The 22,619-nt window shown below is 39.4% G+C and overlaps 1 protein-coding gene across 1 annotated transcript in view; it reads left to right on the top strand.

Moving 5' to 3' along the window:
* Positions 1-989: 989 nt before the first annotated feature.
* LOC146829180 (transmembrane protein 182-like) overlaps positions 990-22,619 on the top strand; it is a 341,609-nt gene continuing 319,979 nt past the window's right edge. Inside the window, exon 1 of the mRNA XM_085607825.1 lies at positions 990-1,201. Coding sequence (XP_085463951.1) covers positions 1,049-1,201 — 153 coding nt within the window. The 5' untranslated portion in view covers positions 990-1,048. The remainder of the gene's footprint in view (positions 1,202-22,619) is intronic.

Raw genomic sequence — 22,619 nt, 5'->3', positions numbered from 1 at the left:
AGTGGTAGATGTGCAGAAGCCATACTCCTAAGAACATTCTGTGATATTGTTGAGGGAGATATTAGAACAGATGCTGCGCGCCCTCGGAGTCACCACCCGTGGCTTAGTCATCATTCTGGGAGCGGGGCGGGCCGAAATCTCCAAAACACGTTCTCAGAGAGCCAAAAATGACAGCAGAATTGAAATTATTTTATATGGGATGTTTTATTTAATGTAAAGACATCCTATGGCATGAGATGAGGAGGACAAACGACGTGCCCGTGCCGCAGCGGCACCTTGCGTCAGCAGGGTATGCGCAGACTGCAGCTGCCACGGGTGGAATGCCACCTGTGTGAGGCGTGCCACTTGCGCAATGATTCTCGGGGTAAGAATGCACTAGGGCGGGTCCTCCCTTGGTTTATAACCCTGCAGTTACGGACATATGGCGGGTGCCTATTGATGAGTAACGAGGCCTCTGTTTCTGCATACCTCTCTGGCGTGCGTGTCTAGAAGTGCTTACCAACCACACCCCCGCTGTACCACTTCACTCGATGCCCCGAATATCCAATTCCTGACCAGTTTCATACACGAGTATTCGTCTCCTCTGGGTCAAACTGGGCGCTGCCATTACTACGAGCATACACCATTGAATTTCTTATGATCAAATAGATGTCGGCATTAATATTAGTGGCGAGTTGGCGACAAAAGGCGGCAAGCTTTTTCTAGCATATTTGAAAATTTTCTTAAGGATGTGCTGTGCACACAATCTAAGTGTTCCACTCTCCTCACACATTGTGATATTAATTCCAATTATTTCGTGAGATTGTTTTCGTTCCTGTCTTTTTACTGTATGTGCATCGTTATTCCCAGGGCGTCTTCCGTGCCACAAGTGTTTTAGTGTGGAAGGTCATCTGCTTTTAATAGACCCTCGCCCCCTCGCATGTGTAACTCACACCCAGCCCAAAAGGCTAGTGTGCGCCTTAAAATAGCGCCCTCTCTCCAGCCCTCGCTCCTCTCCTCCGAGCACTTTCAGTTGGGTCTGTTTATCACTGTGCGGCCAGGTTCCACCATGAAGGTCGGGGTAGCCGCTCTGTGTGCGGGGATTGTCGGTGGTGTTGGCGTTCTGCTGTTTCTTACAGCTTTTGGGACAGATTATTGGTTGCTGGCAACGGAGGACTGTGGGATCTTTGAATCGGAACGAGTCACCCTGCCTTCGGGAAAGGTAAATCAGACATTCAGAATCACTGCTACAATGCCACCGAGGACTGCTTTTATATATTAAATAAATATATGCGGCGCTGCTGCGAAATTAAACACTCTTTGATGGGCTCAATAATTACATTTAAACCAGCCTAGCATGTGAAGAAGCATCCAGCAGGATTAGTAAACAGACAGCTGCGAAGGAGCTGATAGATCTCACTTATTTAAGCTTGAAAAGATTTTTTCGACGGCGCTTGTGTTTGTCATTTTTTTCAATCGTGTCTTTTAATGGGAATTCAGGATTTTTTCGGCGTCTTGATTATCAGCGGTTTCCTAGTAATGTTCCCAAGATTAATGGGAAAAATGCGTGCCGGATCCGAACAGCGCGAAACGACCTTTTAGGTCACACAAGCAAATGCATACATTTTCCAGATTTGATCTTTAAGGAAATGGCTGATTTGTGTTTGTTGTCTTTCCAATGCATTTCAGTTCAGGAAAGCAATGTGGGATTTTTTTTAAAGTTGAAGTGAAATTCACTGAAAACATCTTAAATGCGAAAAACCACAGAAATTTACCAGTTCCTATTTGCACTACTGCCATGCGCTGCATAGGACCTCACATATTTCATCACTCAGGACATCTTCGATTAAATCACTGATGACATCACTGATGACATTTCAAATGACATCACTGATGATATCTCTGATGACACTGACTATATCAGCCACCCTACTAATGAAAACGGCTGCCCCCCCTTTTTAAAAGAGTTTTATCGCGTGGTCACGCAATATTGCCAGGTGAACCCGACACACATAAAAAAATTAATTTGGGCCCCATGGGCATCCCTTCCCAGCTTCATTATATCCTTTTTAAAAAACATTTTCAGGTCAGGGGACTGAGTCCCCACGTTCTGTAATGGTGGCCACAACATTTTGTTCATGTTGCGATCAGCCAATCCGAGCGCTGGCTCTCAAAAAACCCCTCTGCCATTTACACCAAATCACAAGAAGCACGCTTTCTATGAAAATATCTAGCTGTCTGCCAAATATGTTGTAATTCCTTTCAGCCGTTTTGGCCATAGTACTGTCTAAAATTCCCTATGGAAATTGCATGAGGAAATTGCTTTTTGGGGTTTTGGGACCCCTCGTTTTTATTTGCCATCACTGGTACGGATCACCCCGAAACTTCTAGGAAGGACCTGGGGTGAGTGAACTTTTCTGTTTTGGAAAGTTTCATGAAGATTCGTCAAACAGTGCTGAAGTTATTAGCAAAATAAAAAACACACTTCCTATGGAATGTGTGACCTAACTGTAAGTACACAGTGGTGAACACCACTTTGTGATATATGTATGTGTAAATATATGTATAGATATACTGAGAAACATTTTGCTACAGCCAAAACAACTGAACAAAATTACACCAAATTTGGCAGGAGTCTTGATCTTGGTCCAGAAAGTATGATTTATTGTAAATCCATTTAGTAGTTTGTAAGAATTAAGGTTGAAAAATATTTGTATAGCTGGATGGTTGGCTTCACGTAACTGCAAGAAATCCCACCAACACAACATAAAAAACAGAGCGTTCCAATTGGCCTTGGGTTTTTTTTTTTCCTTGGGCCAACTTGCTACACTGGGAGTGAGGGTCCTGCAGGAGAAAGCACTCTGATTGTCTGGCCGCAACATGGAAACAAATGTTAACGTGGCCATTTAAAGTCTCCAGGGAATTAGTCAACTTTCGTCAAAATTTAGAAAAAATACAATATAAGGGGGAACCACAGGCATACCCTGCCACCCTACCACTTGTGGAGAGAAGGGTTCCAGAGGGATCCTTGTTGGGGCTAAAATTAAAAACATTTTTTTTTTTTTTTTGCCAGGGTCCCAGGGTACTCCTGCAGGTGCCATTGATTTCTTGAAATTAAAATGACCCCCAGTGGGTGAGGGCCTGAGGGTCAAAGCATATATAAATATTTGAGGTGGTGGGCGTCAGTTCATTGAAGGGGACGGGGACATGTCACCCATCTGCCCGAGCCTCATAAGGCCCAAATCACTTCATCTCCCAGCACTGATTTTTTAAATAGCGGAAGAGTAGTGCTTGGCCTGTAAACGCTCAAGGAAGGGGCTGCAACAAAGTCAATACATGTGCTTTATATAATTTGATATTCTGACCCTTTTATAAAGCCAATAGGCCAACTTTTGATGAAAAATTGGATTTGAGAATTAAAAAGAAAAAACACAAATGAATCAGGACTCAAATCGTCTTTTTACATACCATATCTACAGGTTGAAATTACAAACATAAAATATATAATCAAATAGCACGATGCACTCAACCAATTTTTTAACTATTTATAATCAAATTTTATACCCCCACCTTTTATATTTGGGTGTTCTGACTCTTTGACAAAGTGAGTAGCTCTGTGTTACATTCAGCCATGTGCATACACAGGAGCTTGGGGCCAGGCCCTGTGCCCAGCTCCCGCTGCGCACATCTTGTGCACAGCGGGGCGTGGCCCACCAGAAGGAGCTGGGAGCAAGGCCTGGTCCACAGCCAATTTCACGCCGCACACGGCCAAAGGTAATGAGCATCAATGGAGTTAGCTGCCTGTGGGGGTTGGACTGCGGCTAGGCCCTATGACTGTGCATGGATTGTGGTTCGCTGCCCGTGAGGGGTTGGTCGAAGGTCCTGCTCAAAGGCCCTGGGGCCAACCGCACATGGTCATTGGCCATGCGTTGTGTGGGTTTGGTGTTACATATGGTTAAAAGATATGGAGTTACTTACGGTAAAAACAACATTACTTTGCGTTAAAATAATGCTAGAAATTCACTGAAAAAAACAAAGGTTAAAGTGAAATTATTGTGAGGTATGGTATATAATATCTTACGTTTCATTAAAAAAATCTTAGAAAGTCACTGAAAAAACAAAGATTCAAGAGAATGTTAGACTTGACCCTCTCAGCAGGGTCACCTGCACACATTTTGCCTTCACCCCTCCTGTTTCTTGCTGAATTCATTGTTTTAGCTCTAGGACTGCGTGCACTTTAGCACTGCTAACCAGTGCTAAAGTGTTTGTGTTCTCTCCTTTAAACATGGTAAAATTGGATTACACCTGAATAGCATAATTAGTTTACTTATAAGGCCATTGTAGAGTGGTATACCATACACCCAGGGTCTGTAAATTTAATGGTACTAGTGGGCCTGCAGCACTTATTGTGCCAGCCCACTTAAGTTGCTCCTTAAAACATGCCCCAGGACTACCATTGCAGGCTGAATGCAATTTTAATGGTAATATACCCCTCCTTACCTAGCCTTAAACTCCCCTTTTATTACATATAGTTCACACCTAAGTTATACTCTAGGTACTCCACAGGGCAGTGTGCATTGTAATTAAAAGGTTGGACATGTACATTTAAGTCCTCCATGTCCTGGTAGTGAACAACTCCCCAAATCATTTTTCACCATTGTGAGGCATACTTCTTCCATGGGATTCCATTGGGTTTCTTATTACATGTATTAAGTACTAGCCTTTGATTGGGGTCAGGTGAACATTTCATGTTTGGTGTCTGAGAAATTGTAATAAAAAATCCTCTTTAATGGTAAAGTTGGATTTTAGGTTATTATTTCTCAAAATGCCACTTTTAGAAAGTTGACATTTTCCTGCCCTGGTACCTGCAGCCCATCTTGAGTCACAATAATGGATGTAGTTGGTGGTTGTACTGCTGTTATTTCTCCCAGACAGAAAGACAATAGAGGAGTTAGGTGTGCCTGGATGGGCCATCAACTGGCAGGATGGGGGGGGGGGTGGAGCTGGGCACAGTCTCACTTGCAACTGAATAGGCTGTGTTCTGCCTTCACACAAACGACTTGTCTCCCCTACATTGTTCATACAGCCAGCTTGGAGCCAGGGCAAGGGAGCCAGGAAACTTCAAGCACTTCAACGGAAATTCTCCAGAAACTTCTCCTACTTTAAAGAATGCAACATGAATAAACAGGGGACCCTAAAACTCACACTTTCTTAACCTGTCAAAGGACTCTCAGAGGACTCTCTGCTGCCGTGGCCTGCTGTGTCCTCCACTCAAGACTTATTTGCTGCAACTGGAAGGACTGCTTCACTGCCTGGAGTCTGTCTTGAACCTTCAAAGGGCTGCCCTGTTGCTTGAGCCCTGTATCATCACTTGAACCTATGACTACCAGAGTGACTCCAAGGGCTAGTTGGCTGGCCTACTGATCGGAGTCCCAGTGACAGAAAAGGCCCCAACAATCTTGACCCACACCAGGACCAGTCTGAGTGAGTCCTAGACCTCCGAGTGGTGCCCCTCCAGACTTGAACCGCTTGACAGGGGTGCTAAGGGGTGTCCAGATAGCCAAAATCCTAATTTTTAGCTAAAAACCCACTTGAAGAACAGAGGGAAGACCGGGTCCAACTTGGTCGCCTATCCGCCCAAGGTGCATCATCTGTCGGCCTGACTTCGCAGTAGCTCCCACAACGTTCTTCTCTGCAGCATCAAATCCTGTTCAAGGGTACTTTGCCAAAGGGGTAGTCTCCCTCTTGGAACTTCCATTGCAACAGCTCCCCGCCTCATCCTGCTAGAGATTTTTGTCTTCCAAAAACAGACTAAGTCTGAACATAGAAATCTTCACTGCAACTTCATCCAGCGGCTTCCCGATGAATATGCCTCCTACTCTGACACCACCTGCAGCTTTGCCTCACTGAATTTTACCTTCTCAAAGCCCCTTACTTCTAAATTTCTTCCAAGTCTGAAAGTAAGCGCCTACTGGGCCCAATCGACTTTCTGTATCCGACCTGTGCTAGATGGCGGTCAGCCATTTTATTTCAGTATGACTGTATCTCATACGACTAGATATCCACGGTTGGCGCTTTGATCTTTTAGGCGCTCATTTTTGCCTTCATAACTTTGGTTCTACGATTGAATATTTGTCCTTTTGGTCTCTAATAATTTATAAAAATGGACTCTATTATTATACATTGGTGTGAGATTTTTCATGTTTTGTGTTTCCACTTTATTACCGTTTGAAGTACTGCATACATATTTTACACATTGCTTCTAAGTTAAGCCTGGCTGCTTTGTGACAAGCTACCAAAAGGTTAAGCACAAGTTACTTTGGGGTTGGCTTGTGTTTCATCCTGACAGAGATTTTGGTTGCTTCCTGAGCAGAGCTTCACCCCCCCTCACCTAGTAACCTAATTGCCAAGAGGGACGCTATGGTTAAGGGAAATTGCCAAATAAAACACACTGTTGTAAACTAACAAAACCAGTAAAATTCATCAGTTATAGTTATCTCAAGTAACTATAACTTTTACCGTCAGGAAACTATAACTCACATCCTTACCATGCATTGCTAGTTATCCCACATATTTCATCACTCATGACATGATCAATGACATTATTGATAACATGACCACAACATCTGACTGACATTTTCACATATCTATAGCATCCCGTTTGTTTGTACATCTATCTGTTGATCTATCTATCTATCTATCTATCTATCTATCTATCTATCTATCTATCTATCTATCTATCTATCTATCTATCTATCTATCTATCTATCTATCTATCTATCTATCTATCTATCTATCTATCTATCTATCTATCTATCTATCTATCTATCTATCTATCTATCTATCTATCTATCTATCTATCTATCTATCGATCGATCGATCGATCGATCGATCTATCTATCTATCTATCTATCTATCTATCTATCTATCTATCTATCTATCTATCTATCTATCTATCTATCTATCTATCTATCTATCTATCTATCTATCTATCTATCTATCTATCTATCTATTCACAGAAAAAAACATAGGTTTCAGGGGTGTTATAGTTAGCTGGCTATTTCAGTCGTACATAACCATAGAAATTCCTCTGTTATAGTTAGTTCTGCTAACTATAACTCGCGCGCCCGCAATGCACTGCTGATGATGTCACATATTGCATCATTCATGATATGGTCAGTGACATCACTGATGACATCACTGATGACATCTTAAATGACATCACTGATGACATCACTGATGACATCATCCAGTGAATGTGGTTTAGTTTGAAATTTAAATATGTATTCTATATATACCAATCTGTATTGGAGACTGAGTGGATATATAACTGTCTGGATGGAGGATTTAGTTGCTGTCTGACTGTCTGTTTAAGTGAGTAATTAAAAGTGTCTTACTTAATACATGGATTAGTAACTAAACTATGTGAATGTGTGCATCACTGTCTCTGTTGCTGTATAACATGCTGCATCAGTTGCTCACTAACTACATGAGTGTGTATATTAGTTATTGATTAGTTGGGTGAGTATTTGTATGGGACACTGAGTTTGTGTGTGGTTGGATGGGGTGTGTGTAACTCTATGCATAGATGTGTGAATGGCTGATTGACTAGGTGTAGGTGTAGGTGTTTTTCTGTGAATTTCTAAGGTTTTTTAAATGCTAATTTCTAACCATAACGTCTCTGAAACCTATGGTTTTTGCAATGAATTTAAAAGCTTTTTTAAATGCTAATTTCTAAGTATAATGTCTCTGAAACCTATGGTTATATATACATACATACATATATAAACATATATATAATCTGCATATATATATATATAAATACAAATATAAATGCATGCATACATATACATATATGCATACATATGCATGTTATGTACATGAAAGTTTGAAAAACACTAATAAAAGCAAAGCTAAAAAGCCACCTAATTACAAACAGAATTGCTTTAACTTAAACGAGGGCAAGACCTATTGCATTTTCAATGCTTGTTTACTTTGGTTCCATCAAGAAGGCATTCAGATGTGTCACACATTTGCCATAAATTCTGAATGTTAGCACTCTAGTTGCTCATTAGATCACTGTAGTAAAGCTACTGCTCACCAGGGAAGTCTGCCGCTGGTATTCAAAGTGCATGTTTCAGTCGGCATGTCAGAATTTTTTAATGAAATAGAAGAGGATTTGAGAAGTCAAAATGTGCCCTAATTTTTCTTTCTGCAGCACTAATCATAATTTCTATGGCAAAATGAACCCCCTCATTTTGTTCCTTTGCAAATTAAATGTTTTAAGCGTTACCACTTTATTCCAATCAAGATGGCTTCAGGTGTGCCATACTTTTGTCATAAGTAAGACTGTTAGCGCTCTAGTTGTTCTTTATAACACTCTGGGACATTCTGTCATTGGGCTATACTTGGGCTACATCTGGGTGATATTTGTGCTACATTTGGGCTCTTTTGTCTCTGGTGGCCATCTTGGGAGACTTATTTGTTATAAAGTTTCCTAATTTCCTGATTTACTACAGTCTCTTCAGTAGGAAATACTTTCAGTTTTTTACTTTGATTCCATCAAGAAGGCATTCAGATGTGTCACACATTTGCCATAAATTCAGAATGTTAGCACTCTAGTTGCTTATTAGATCACTGTAGTAAAGCTACTGCTCACCAGGGAAGTCTGCTGCCGGTATTGAAAGTGCATGTTTCAGTCTGCATATCAGAATTTTTTAATGAAATAGTAGAGGATTTGAGAAGTCACTCAAAACGTGCCCTAATTTTTCTTTCTGCAGCACTAATCATACTTTCTATGGCAAAATGAACCCCCTCATTTTGTTCCTATTTAAATTAAATGTTTTAAGATTTACCACTTTATTCCAATCAAGATGGCTTCAGGTTTGCCATACGTTTGTCATAAGAAGTACTGTTAGCGCTCTAGTTGTTCTTTAGAACACTCTGGAAAGCTGCAGTAGAACACAGAGGAATCAACTGACAGTCTCTGCCCTTGTTGGATGTACATGTTTTACTGAGAATGTCAGACTTCATTCTCACATGACTGAGAAAGATAATGTGAATTTACAGAAAATATGCTCTCAGTTTAGCTTATAGATCACCTTCCAAACCTCTGTGGGAAAAGCATGAGAAAATAGCTTTCTCTCAAACATGATTCATGAGATCCCAGCAGAATGCTTTTTCACATGGTAAAATCACCTTAGAACACACCACAATTCCTAAAATGAGTATGGTACCATCAATGTTATCAAAAGCGGGACTGGTGGGCTTTTATTGAAGAAGGTCCAGCATACATGCCCAATTAGTCATATTGAAAAGAAAGAGTATGCAGTTCCTAAGTGAGACGGGGGAGTGTGGGTGCAAGGAAGAGACCGTAAGAAAGGGGAATTCCTCTATTCGGAACTAGGGTCCTCACACACCCAGCAAGCTAGGTGTCATGCTTCATCATATGGACCTGCTCCTCGTCGGGCCGGCGCTGCAATGCCCGACGGGCACCCTAAAAAGGGGCTCTTTGGCGGAGATCTTTAGTTCCTGGCCGTATGATGCAGTGTGTATGAGAGGAACCTAGTGGTGTAGATGTGAGTGCAGGTAAGTGGGTTAAAACAAGTTGGAGAGTCCAGAAATATAATTTTATAAAGGGTGGCTCTCCACCTGATTAAAAATGAAAACAGAGTGGCAGCTGGCTGATATTATGATTCAGCTTGGCTAAGCTCTTCTGTGGTGGTCGACATGTTTCTTGCCCGGTGGTCCTATTGATCCGTGGCAATTCCTCAGGACCTATTGAACTGTCAAATAATCTACACAAAGTGGTAAGTACAACTGTTACCTGCCACCTGCTATATGGAAAACGATCTCGCCATATGCCTAAGGGAACCTAGAAAGAAAGGAAAGTTTTAAGGAAGGCATCCCAAGCAAAGGCAGTGATTAAAATAAGTACTGTACAGGTCGATCTCACATAGTGGTGATTACCCCCTTGACCAAATGGCACAAGTAACCGTCCTTTGTCACCAAGTGTCAACAAACCCTGTACAGTGAGTAGGAGTTATCCTACGAAAGTGAAATTAAAAACAATTTAAAAACAGAAGACTGGAAGTGTTGTGCTCCCTATAAGGAAGTTATATGAAGTGACTACAAGTATCATCATAGTGGAGTCATGGGGCACTCACCTATTCTGGTGTGATACCCTGCTCCTATCCGTGGCCGTGGCGCCACCGGGACACCAAGATTCTGGTGTCCTAGTAAGGAACAAAATGGTGCATGAAATAACAAAATAACTAGCCCGACAAGTATCGTCAGCATATTAAAACCAAATCGCCCGTGTGCGATCCCGTCATATGAGCTGCTGTGATGCGAGTGTTAACCACAAGGGATAATAAGATGATAAAATAGCACCACGAAGCAAACTAAGAAAGAAGAAGTCACAGGAGTTGTGAATGCCAACCCGTTCAAGGTATCAGCCAGTCAGAAGTGCGTAACTACCAAATAAAGGTCCCACCACATAATCGCTCGCTCCATGCGTAGAGTCCACGGCAAGCCCGGTTTGCCGTAAATAGTAACCGACAACCACCCTGGGTTGCCACCTACTCCCACCGAGTGCCGAGCAAAGTGTGCCAGCGGACCGATAGATGTTCATCTCGTGCGGCACACTGACAGCATGTGGTATCAAAACCTGTAAACAAGAGAGAGCACTGACAACACCGCGTCTTAGTCATACTTTACTAGTTCAGCGGCGGGAATATAACCACCATTAAGCATCACCCCATCAGTTGCGGACACGCATACAGACCTCTCACCTGACCCATCACTAGCATCAGGGCGCGTAGTCGTATCGCTGTGGCACTTACTTGACGGTTGTTGCCGGAATGGGCTATCAACCTACCCTCGCGCCACTCGACCCGGGAATGCTAATGACCGGCATGTTGCCATGACAGATATACCGGTTGGTCTGTTCTGCAGGGGGCGGGCAGAATACCCGGAAGTATGTGTTGTGAGTGCGTGGAGCCGGAGCCATGGGAAAGAGTGTCGAATTCAGCGGCCATCTTAAGATGTGGTCTAAGGTTACTGAAATCATTATTTCCCAATGATTAGTGGTGTGGTATTAGCTTGGTTACAGCGCGGAAAGGATTGTACCGCTATTAAGGGTGAGAAATTATGGTAGCCATGTAGCCAGAGCTGCGGGTCGGCTAAAAAAGGGGGAGTTCCCGTCAGTGTTTGACGTGTGAGGCCGCATCTAAAGAGTCAATGGAGGTGATGGCAGCCATCTTGGAGTGAGTGAACCTAACAAGTATCCAAAATGATTCTAGGGAAAAATGAAGCACAACCACACTAATAGGAAGGCCCAGGGTAGCAAGTTAATGATATATCTACTCCTTGGGGAACACATTAATAACATGAGAGAAGGTCTGTATTATCTGTTCATGAGTGCTGCCCATGGAATCTGATCGTTTAAGCCTTCTAGGTCTGTCCTCAGACGGTGCACCCATCGCTGTTCAATCTTAAATAGGGCTCTTTGTGTAATCCTAGGGTGTGCCTCAAGGATTAACCATCTAAGGGAGTCTGGTGTGTGGTTGTTCTCTTTGCAGTGAGTATAGAGTTTCGTGGTAATTCTCTGGCATCTCACATTACTCTTGTGCTCTGTTATGCGTGTCTTAACTGGTCGCATAGTCATGCCTACATACCTCTGTTCACATGGGCAGGTTATCAAGTAAATACACTGTGTGGTGTTACAATTGGTATGTCGCTGTAACCTCCAGGTAAAGGAGTCTGAAAAAACCACCTCTTTGATCACCGCAGTTTGATGGCACACAGCACAGGAACCACAAGGATAGTGTCCTTTCACTGGGGGAAGACCCCAGAGGGTGCTTTGATCATGGTGGTTGGTTTGTCTTGGTCTCGTATTAATAAGGATATCCTTCAGATTTTGGGTGCGTTTGAAGGCAAAACGCGGGGGCGGGATAGTGAGGTCACCCGCAGTAAGAATCCCCCAGTGCTTCTTGATTATACCCTTGATGGCAGTAGAGTTAGGAGTGAAGGATGTAACGCAGGTCAGAGTCTCCGACCTTTCCTTACTGTTGGGTTGTAGTAGGATATCTTGTGGATTATTACGAGCCCTCTTCAATGAGTTTTTTACCTGGCGCTCAGGGTAGCCTCTTTGTCTAAGGTTAGAGCTCAATTGGTCAGCTTCAGTTAGGTAGTCGTTGGTGGAAGAACAGTTCCTCCTGAGACGGAGGAATTGCCCAAAGGGTAAATTGTCCTTAAGAGCCTTTGGGTGATGGCTACTGTATAGGAGTAAACTATTCCTGTCAGTAGGTTTTTTGTAAAGCGTGGTGCTCAGGCCTGTGTCCCCTAGTGTGACCATGAGGTCCAAGAAAGGTACATTGGAGTCAGAGATAGTGTGTGTGAATTTCAGGAATAGATTTTGGGCATTAATCCAATCGCAGAATGCTAAGCATGTCTGCTGGTCCCCCTTCCAAAAGATTAAAATATCATCAATGAAGCGCCTCCACAAGGTTAAATTGTTGATGTAAGGATTGCTGGGGTGCCTGATGACTTCCTCCTCGAAAGTGGCCATGTAGATACAGGCCACACTAGGGGCAAAGGTACTACCCATCGAGGTGCCCTGCGATTGGTGGAACAACTGTTTATTATACTCGAAAAAGTTTTCAGTAAGGGCCACATTGGCATCACTGATGACATTGAGATGTCATCAGTGATGTCATGAGTGATGTCACTGACCATGTCATGAGTGATGTAATATGTGACGTCATCAGCAGTGGATTGCGGGTGCGCAAGTTATAGTTAGCTTAACTAACTATAACGGGGGAATTTCATTGGTTTTTTACGAGTGAAATGTCCAGCTAACTATAACGTGTGTGAAACCTATGGTTTTTTCACTGAATTTGCAAGGTTTTTTAAATGCTAATTCCTAACTATAACGTGTGCGAAACCCATGGTTTTTTCACTGAATTTGCAAGGTTTTTTATATGCTAATTCCTAACTATAACGTGTGTGAAACCCATGGTTTTTTCACTGAATTTGCAAGGTTTTTTAAATGCTAATTCCTAACTATAACGTGTGTGAAACCCATGGTTTTTTCAGTGAATTTGTATGGTTTTTTAAATGCTAATTCTTACCTATAACGTGTGTGAAACCCATGGTGTTTTCAGTGATTTTGTATGGTTTTTTAAATACAAATTCTTATATTAAACGTGTGATTTTTTTTTTTTTTGCAAGGTTTTTTACATCTTTTTATTTTTACTTTATATTCTCTTTAAACACTATGCTTATTTTTTCAAAATTCTGCAATATATTATTTTTTCTCATTTTTTTTTTTACCAAACAGGTAAGATATATTAGTATAACATAGTGATTCTTTTTTTCCAATTTTTTTTTTTTTTTTTTACGTGCGCGTACGGCAAGCTTACGGTAAGCGTACGTTTTGCGTAATGTACGTAATATTTCTACTCTTTTTGCGTATGGTTATGCAATTTACGTAGCCGTGCATACTGCGTACGCGGCGCGTAAGCGCATACGTTAAAAGCGCACGTTACGCGGAAGTGTTGGGGCGTGCCTGTTATGCGCATGCGCGCGTGCGCGTGTCTTTGAAACGCGCATGCGTACTTTTACCGTAAGCGCTCTGTAAGCACTCGGTAAGCGCTCCGTAAGTGTAACGTACGCGCACGGTGGGTCATGTGATCAATAAACAAAACTTTTGATTGGTTTAAAGTACTTTCAGTTCTAGAACTCTCCTACACCGCACCCATTCCCCTCATTTCTGCTTGTGATCCCTTAGGAGAAGGAGCTGAGTTGTCTTTGGGATACGATGGCAGATCAGCACTCCTCTTCTGAGAGTGAGGCTAGCAGCACCACCATCAGGCAGAGAAGGAGGAAACAGAAGAGCTCTTTTATATGGGAGTATTTTACGTTTCCTGAGGGCCAGAAAAAAGTAAATGCTGCTTTAGTGACTTGCAAGCTTTGCCAGCGTGTACTTTCTAGAGGTAATCCTAACAAGAAGTATTCCTTCGGGAATCACACTATGTTAAGACACCTTGAGGATGTACACCCTAGGACACATGCTCGACATACTGGAGGAAACCCTTTAGTAAGTCGACCAAGCACATCCACAGCAGCTCAGCCGAGTCCATCTTCGGCAGCTCAGCTGAGCCCTTCATCTGTGGGGGGAGATTCACCTTTTTCTGGTCCTGTGGAAACTAACCATCGATTTGCGAGGGTTACATTGCGGTGCTCAAATTGCCATGGTCCAATTGTTCGTGGGGTGACCAGTGTTCCCCTAATTAACAACAGAATAGACCAGCACATTTGTCCTACCAGCTAATATTCCCATTCTTCCTTTCCTCTGTCCCTGCATGAACACAACAGCTCTTTTAAGAGCCAACCTTACTTCTCAACTTTTTTTAATTTTTCTTAAAAACTTTTTATTTTTTTTTTACCGTACGCGTATTTTTTTTTTTTTTTTAAACACTAAAAAACAATTACCACATTACAAGGTCCTTGAGGGATTAATAACGAAATACTGAAAATCTGTTTGAGGAGAAGTGGAAAAAAGGGACCATCAAATTTCTGACTTACCTGACCCACCCAAAAATTTAATTATCAATTTAAATTTTATTGAAATTGCTTGAAAAAATGGTTTTATTTTTCAAAAATGTTCTTTCTCAATCTGAAAAAAAAGCAAAAGTATTAATATTTAATAAAACATTTTATAATACAGTACACGTATTTACATATTTTCCAAAAACAATTTTTTGCCATTTTTTTGCTGTTTTCAGAATATATTGCATTTCACTATAAATCGTGAAAGCAATTGCATTCATCACTTAACAGCGGGCAAAAAAAAAATAACAATCTCAAAGATTGTTTTAAAAAAGCCCAGAATCTCTTCTCACTGAAACATAACATTATAGAAATGCAAAATATTCAAAAAAAATATCATCTAATAACAATAACTATTTCTAAAAAATACCGTCTGACAATTTTGTTACAGAAGCATAATCACAAAAATAATATATCTCAAATAACTCCACAATACATCTGGTTACCTTTCCTTTAGGCCAAATGGTAATTTTAAAATTCTTTTTTGATTAAATTTCCAATGGTAATCCAATAAAATTCCCAAATTTAAATTGTACAGATGTTACCGATTCTCTCTAAAATTTTGGTTTCCGAAAGATTAATTAGGATTTAAATAAGTCCACAATACAATTGGTTACCTTTCCTTTAGGCCAAATGGTAATTTTAAAAATCTTTTTATTTAAAAATTCCAATGGTAATCCAATAAAATGGTAAAATTGTTTTGTACAGATGTTGCCAATTCTCTCTAAAATTTAGGTTTCAGGAAGATTAGACGGGAATTTGCTAAATCAAAAGGCAAACGTTGCTTAAAAACCAATTGACAATCATTACACATTGTCCAGTCTTTTTTACATTTTAGATAAACTGTGTAATGACCAGAAGTTACAGTAGGTCCATCATGGAAAATTATTGCAACTGTTACAAAAGTTTTTCCTGAAATTGATAATTGCTGTCCTGTAAACTTCTTTATTAAAGTATCCAATTTTGAACCATCAGCTCTACATCGTTGCATCATTAAAATTACATACTGTCCGTATTCCTTTAAAATTAACGTTGAAAACATGTCAGATTTACACTCACCGCATTCCATGCTATGATTAGCATCTTTAACTAATTTAGCAAAAGTGACTGTTTTACTCTCTGGCAATGTTAAATAAATAAACCTTTCAGAATCAACATTAGAGCCACATGTATTGAAACAGTTTTCACAACTATGTTCCCATTTATAAGAGAGACCAAACATATTTTCAATTTGTACCCCTTCTTCTTCCAGTACCTGAAGAAAATACATCAAGATTTCCTGTGCGTCTTGCTGTACATTTTGAGAAAACTGTGTACATCCTGAACATACATCTAAAAGTTTTCTAATTTCAGTAGCACTTTCTATTTTAGTTTTATCATTACTCAGCTTTTCAAAAAGGAGACTCAACTCAGAACAGAATCTTTTTCTCTGATTTACTATTATCTGCTCTTGCAAACTTTCAAGATAAAATACAACATTCAGCACTACATTAGCGTAGCAGTTGACACCAGAGCTATTTTCAAAATGACAACCAACAACCTCTTCAACATTTTCCTTTTTCTTTTTGCTTGCAATTACATCACTCTTATTTTTTTTCTCCTCTCTACATCCTCATTACAGATATTCTCAATTCTCCTTTTTCGAGAAACAACACGTTTTTCCAACACAGGATACTGACCTAAATGAGGAGCATAGGTTCTTCTTAATCTATTATACTCCTTTACACAATTTGCATCAGCACTAACTTTTGAGTCATCAAAGTCTATCATAAATAAACCAGATAACGTTTTCACTCGTGACAAAGCAACATAAGCCATACCTTCTTTGAACACAGTTGAACCAATGTTCACAAAAGCACAATCTACAGTCAATCCTTGAGACTTGTGAATAGTTACAGCATATGCTAGAGAAAACGGAAACTGCTTCCTACGTACATATAAGTCTTTCACAAGCATGAAACGAACTGTACAACGACAAATGTCTATAACTTCTTCTATCTGATCAAATTTTATTTTTAAACATTCAATTCCATCTTTTTTCTGGTAATTAATAAAACCCACAACTCTTCCCATAGCTCCATTCACTAAACCTTTTTCAACATCCAAATTTCTCCTTAAAAATACTCTACAGTTCATGCAAACATATAGATTTTTTTCTAATCCAGCAGTTTTGGAAATGTTCTTCTCTAGTGAATCCAATTTATTTTTCAGTTTGCCTGTTAATGTAATAGTAATTCTTTCATGCTGAATTTTGTCCACTGCTTCCAATTTCCTAATCTCTTCCTTTTCCAATTTCAAAAGTTCCTCATTGAATATTGAGCATTCACGTAGAGTTGGCATTAAGCAGATTACACTTTTCTTTTCTGCAATGTGCTTGTATATTTTCTCTGCAACTATTTCTTCCTTTGGGAATAAATTATGTAGCAACCGACTCTGTAATGCTTTCATGCCAGCTTCAGTGAGTAGTCCAATTCTGATATCTTTCAGAATACTTCCATATTCTTCATCGTTTGCTTGCCTCATATTAGTAGTAAGTTCCTTGTACTCAAAGAAGGACCAAATATTTGCATTACCAATGCTTCCCAATGACTTCTTTGTGTCTTCATGTGTCACAGTATTAAACACTGGTTGTCCTTTAACTGGAGTAAGCTGTAGAAGATCCCCAAAAACTATGACATGTTTTCCACCAAATAACACGTCATAGTCTCTCCTTAGAATTTGCTGCATTCTTAAATGCACAAAGGCAAGCATTAAGTTTGATACCATGCTCACCTCATCAATAATGAGAACTTGCATCTTCTTCAATACTCTTGAAACTTCCAAGCATGCTTCTCCAGTTAGCTTGTGGTATTGTATTTTGTTCTCATGCTCCACTGGTAACATTAGCAAACGATGTAAGGTGATTCCTTTTATGTTATATGCTGCTAACCCAGTTGGAGCAGTAACCACACAAGACAAAGTTGAATCCGTTTTTTGCTGTAGGTAGCTTCTGATGACTTTTATTAAGAAACTTTTTCCAGTTCCAGCTTGTCCGCTTACATACATCCTGATTGGTTGAAATGATGTGCATGAGCACTCTTTTTTTTCATGTAGTAATCCGTGATCAATTTTGTTTCTGATCTCTTCATAAATTTGTTGCTGCTCTTCATTCAGTTGTCTTTCCAAATTTGGTAAGTCTATTAATTCTTCTTGAGCTTGATTCATAGCCGTTTCCACTTCAGTCATAGCTATTGCAGCTTCATTTTCTACGATTGGTTGTCCTAGGGGATCTTGACTGATTGTTCCAGAACTTTGGCTGTCTTGAGAACTGTCTCTAGCTACTTCAGCTGCAATTGTAGTTTCCTGTTCAATTTCTTCATTTAACATTTGGACATAAGTTATGAAAGTACTGCATTCTATGCTGTCTTTGCAAGCATTAAAGGAATCTTCATAGCTTTGAAATTCTCCCAGTAGTTCGTCCTCTGAACGCCATGGTTTAAACAGCTGTAAATGAGCCAAGTAGTAAAATTCCTTTTTGTCAGTAGTTTCGCAACTGAGCTTCCTGTGATTTATCAAACTTCCTTTTGTTTGCTTCACCAAACAACCTTCCTCACCAATGACTTTATATTTTCCATTGTTGATGTCTTCTGTGGCTTTCCGTGAATAAATGTAGTTCTGCAGCACTTCATAGAGACACATGTTCTCAAGATGATTACTTCTCTTTGGGTAATATGTGTCCAACATGTTTGATTTCAAATTATCTGTACTTTCTGGGTCATTCTCGGCCAAATATTCTATTTCTCCAACAGATTTCAGTACCCGAGTTCTCATTGCTGCAAGGCCTAAATTGCCCAAATTATTCTTCTTGATTTCGAGTAGAGACTTGCAGAAGATAACCTATCTGAACATTCGTAGGATCCAATTTCTCGATGCGATAACATCTTTAAACTGAAACTGTATAGCTTCTTACTGACAGTCTTCTCGTGAGAAATCTCTTCCCACATTTCTTTCAATTCAGTTTTTTCTGATTTAGTAATGTAAGACGTTACATATCTTGCAACAGCAATGGAATTGTCAGCTACATACTGTATATCCATGTTAGCATTCCACATGGATAAAATTACTGGGTTGTAGTCATTTATATTTTTTGATTCTTCTTTTCTTTTTAGGTTGTAGGTATTCTTAGGTGATTTTCTTGTAATAGTTTGTCTTACAGCTGACATAAAACTGTTTACTCTTCCTTTTGAAAGAACAGGTCTAGGAAATCCAAATCGACATTTAGTGTAGAATTTATCTTTGCTCTTGTATTTCCGTCGACAGTATTTTCCACACCAATGACTTTGGAAACGTAAAACTTGCTCCTTTAACTTTTTCTCTTCTGTGCTTTTTGGTATAGCACATGTTGCATATTCTTCAATGAAAGATAACACTGCTTCATCAGTATCTGTTCCAAATTTTGGGGCATCCTTGATCCACAACAGCATATGAATATGAGGAGCACCTCTTGCTTGGTACTCTTTTCTCCAAAAGAAATCCACAACTTCTCCAAGAGGTGGATTTTTTTTATTGCAGATGAAGCACATCATGGCCTCAAATCTATGATTGAAATATCTGCAAACATTAACCGGATCCAATGAGCACAGTTCTCCTGCTGTCTTGTATTCGATGTTTTTAATGTTTGAATTTGCCTCTCGTAGAAAATCCAGTAAATCATCCCAAGCGTACTCGGCACAGCTTAGGGTAAGGAACCATGTTGGAGTTCCTAAATTCCGTAACATGCATTTTAATTCACCATGGCGTCGGTACCAATATTCATTTGTCCCACGCTGACAAGCCATCAGATTGATCAGTTGTGTTTCCAAATGATCATCTCGGTGCTGCACTTTCTCCATAAAATCCTTAGCAGACACATTTTGTAAATGTACTCCACTTTTTAAAATGTGATTTACTGCATAAGATAATGCAGACAAGTCGCTTTCAAATAAAAGATGGAACAAATAAGGAATGCTTTGTCGAAATCTTGGATCTTCTGCATATAGTCTTGTAGTCCGATACTCAGAAGCTGGAATCTGTTCTGGACGTTCATCGTATCGTCCTCCTTTTCCTGTAGGAAACAGCTGGGGAAAACATCGAGCTTCCAAGCTCTCCTCCCATACACTCACGGGAGTTCCTTTTGCTTTCTTCATCTGAAACAGATCAATAGTGTCTCCCATAACTTCTTTTGAATGAAGAGGATGTATGCTAAAATGTTCATAAATTTCTTCTTCCTTTGACTTGTCCACTTTTTCAATTTGTCCAGTTGGTGTTTCTGTGTCTTCTTGTAAATCTTCTTCTTCTTCTTCTATATAAATTGATTCATACCATTTGTTATTCCTTTTCAAATACAAATTTGCTCTTTGTACTTTCCGTACATCTACCAGCTCCTGCCAAATCTTCTTATTCTTTGTAGGTACACCATTAACCAGAATAACTAATGGTTTACTTTCCAAAGTATCTGCATCAATAGTTTCCATATTTTTTTTCAAATCCAAGGGCAAATACACCACTCTACCTTTTAAACCTCTCAGTAAATCTGAAGGAGGGAATTTACCAGTTTTAGGCTCCATACGTACTATGGTCTGGAACGGATGAACACATTGAATGAGTATAGACTCATTTGTATTTAATTCAGAAGGTTCGGCAGGAATAGCATCCAATTCTAAATTATTATGTACAGCTCTGGTCGGCATTCTATTTTCTTCTAACTTATTATAACAGTATTTACAAATACGCTGATCTTCACCCAATTCAAAACAATTTTCAAGAAATATATATGTTGCAAAATCCTTCCACTTATAATTATCTTCATTTTCACTTTTTCTGTAGAGATCAACATTCCTGGTTTGATTTCTATAATGAGTTCTGCGGCAACAAATACAAGTAATATTTGGTCTTTCATTAGAGATTATTGCAAATTTTGTCATTTGATCATCAAATTTCTTACTTACAGAGGGTTCTACATTTTCTTCCACATCTTCCTCAATAACTGTGTCATTACCTGCACTGTCTTGTTCTGGACCAAAGTAACTAAACTGAATTTCATCAGTAACCTTCTCTACATCTGATACCGATCCACGGAACAGAGCCCTATTCAATTCATCTAACTTTATTGCTGGACTTTTAGCAAAATACAATCGTCTCACAAACTTTCTCATTTCAGTATGATGAACAGCCAGCATCCTAAAATGATGAAAAACACTTTTACACACTTTTCTAGATAGACAAGCCAGATAATGTCCCTGCAAACCAGTATTCTCTCTCACTCTGCATGGATCTAGACTTTGAAGCACCTTAATCTTCTGTTTAACACTTTTTTTTACTATATTCTCTTAGAAACTCACAAAATTTATCAATAGATTCCTGACGCACAGTGCAAATACTACTACAATTCCAAGTATACACTGGGGCTTTAGGACGTCTCCCCATAACCTCATCCGCCATCACTTGTTCCTCATCTCTTGGAACCATTTTCTCCTTCTCCATTATACAACCATTTTTCACTTCATAAGCACGACCTCTGGTGTCAACTGCATGCAGCAAACTATTACTTTGAAGATAACTCTCTTCATTAAAAAAAGGTTCACTACTTGAACTATGCATCCATTCTCCTAAAAACACTTTACAAAAGTTTGTTCTTTTCACTAGTCTTTTCCTTTTGCTTTGTGATTTCAGTACATTGACCATTTTATCTAATGTACGCATCCTGTTCAAAATTAAAATGAATAGTTTCCTTTTTAATTCTAAAGCCTTTACTACAATGGCTTCAATTTCTTTTTTTCTCTTATAAAATTTTGCTTTTTTCTTATATTTCTTCACATCCTTTATCAAATTGGACATAACTCTTCTCTGAAACATTTTTCTACGAATCTCTTTAAACGCTGTTTTTCTTTTTAAGTTAATCTTTATTGTTTCTGAAGGTATATTTGCATTAAATAAATGCTCAATTTTTTCCTGTTGTTTTCTATTTAAAACATTATTTCCAGTACAGACATTTTGTAAATCTTTCCTTTTTTTGAAGATATTTTAAAAAAAATCTTTTGTCTGCTTACCAGAAGACTTTCTCTTTTTCCCAACATGAGCATCTCCAACTAACTTAGGTCCTCCAGTTGTCTTCAAATATAGATTTTTTTTGTGGTTTTTCCTTAGTCTGGATTTTGTAGGCATCTTAAATTTTGTTCACTGCTCTTCAGCAATACCTGAAAAAAACTAAAAAAAAATTCCTTTATTTTATTTAAATATATTACTATATTTTTCAAATCTTAAAATACTATGTACCCCTTTCCTACAAGTGAAAATCACAATAAAACCATCACAAATTAAATATTTAAAAACAATTCCTGTGTGCACTCAGAGTCATGGTTTGATATTAAGCAGAAAACGAAATTTCTTTGCCAATTTGAAAGCACATTTACTACTCTTTTTTTGGCAAGTGATAAGTACTTTTACAGTCTGACACATTTTCAATCCACTTTTCAGATTCTGAAAACAGCACATGTCAAAACAGCTTTTTGAGACCAGGAACATGTGTAACCTGGGTGAATGACTACACTCCAGCAAGGGCAACCAGCCTTAGTGATGCTGAATGTATTTGCATTACTCACTGCAACCTCAAACCCCACTCGGTTGTGAATACTATGCATGATTCTACAGGATAAGCAGCTGGGTGTGTGCTAAGAGTCTGCTTCTGCAGAAAAATAGCTGCCCCTTTACTACTAATGCAAATGTAAAATTACCAGAGTAATACGCAATAAATCTCTGTCAACAATTCCTCTTTGCACACAGAGTCATGGTTAGAAATTAGGCAGAAAACGAAATTTCTTTGCCAATTTGAAAGCACACTTACTACTCATTTTTTGGCAAGTGATAAGTACTTTTACTGTCTGACACATTTTCAATCCACTTTTCAGAATCTGAAAACAGCACATGTCCAAACAGCTTTTTGAGACCAGGAACATGTGTAACCTGGGTGAATGACTACACTCCAGCAAGGGCAACCAGCCTTAGTGATG

This window comes from Triturus cristatus, chromosome 5_2 (genome assembly GCF_964204655.1).
Source record: "Triturus cristatus chromosome 5_2, aTriCri1.1, whole genome shotgun sequence".
Lineage (NCBI taxonomy): Eukaryota > Metazoa > Chordata > Amphibia > Caudata > Salamandridae > Triturus > Triturus cristatus.
The sequence above is the reverse complement of the archived record's forward strand: the minus strand, read 5'-3'. Positions and strand labels throughout refer to the sequence as shown.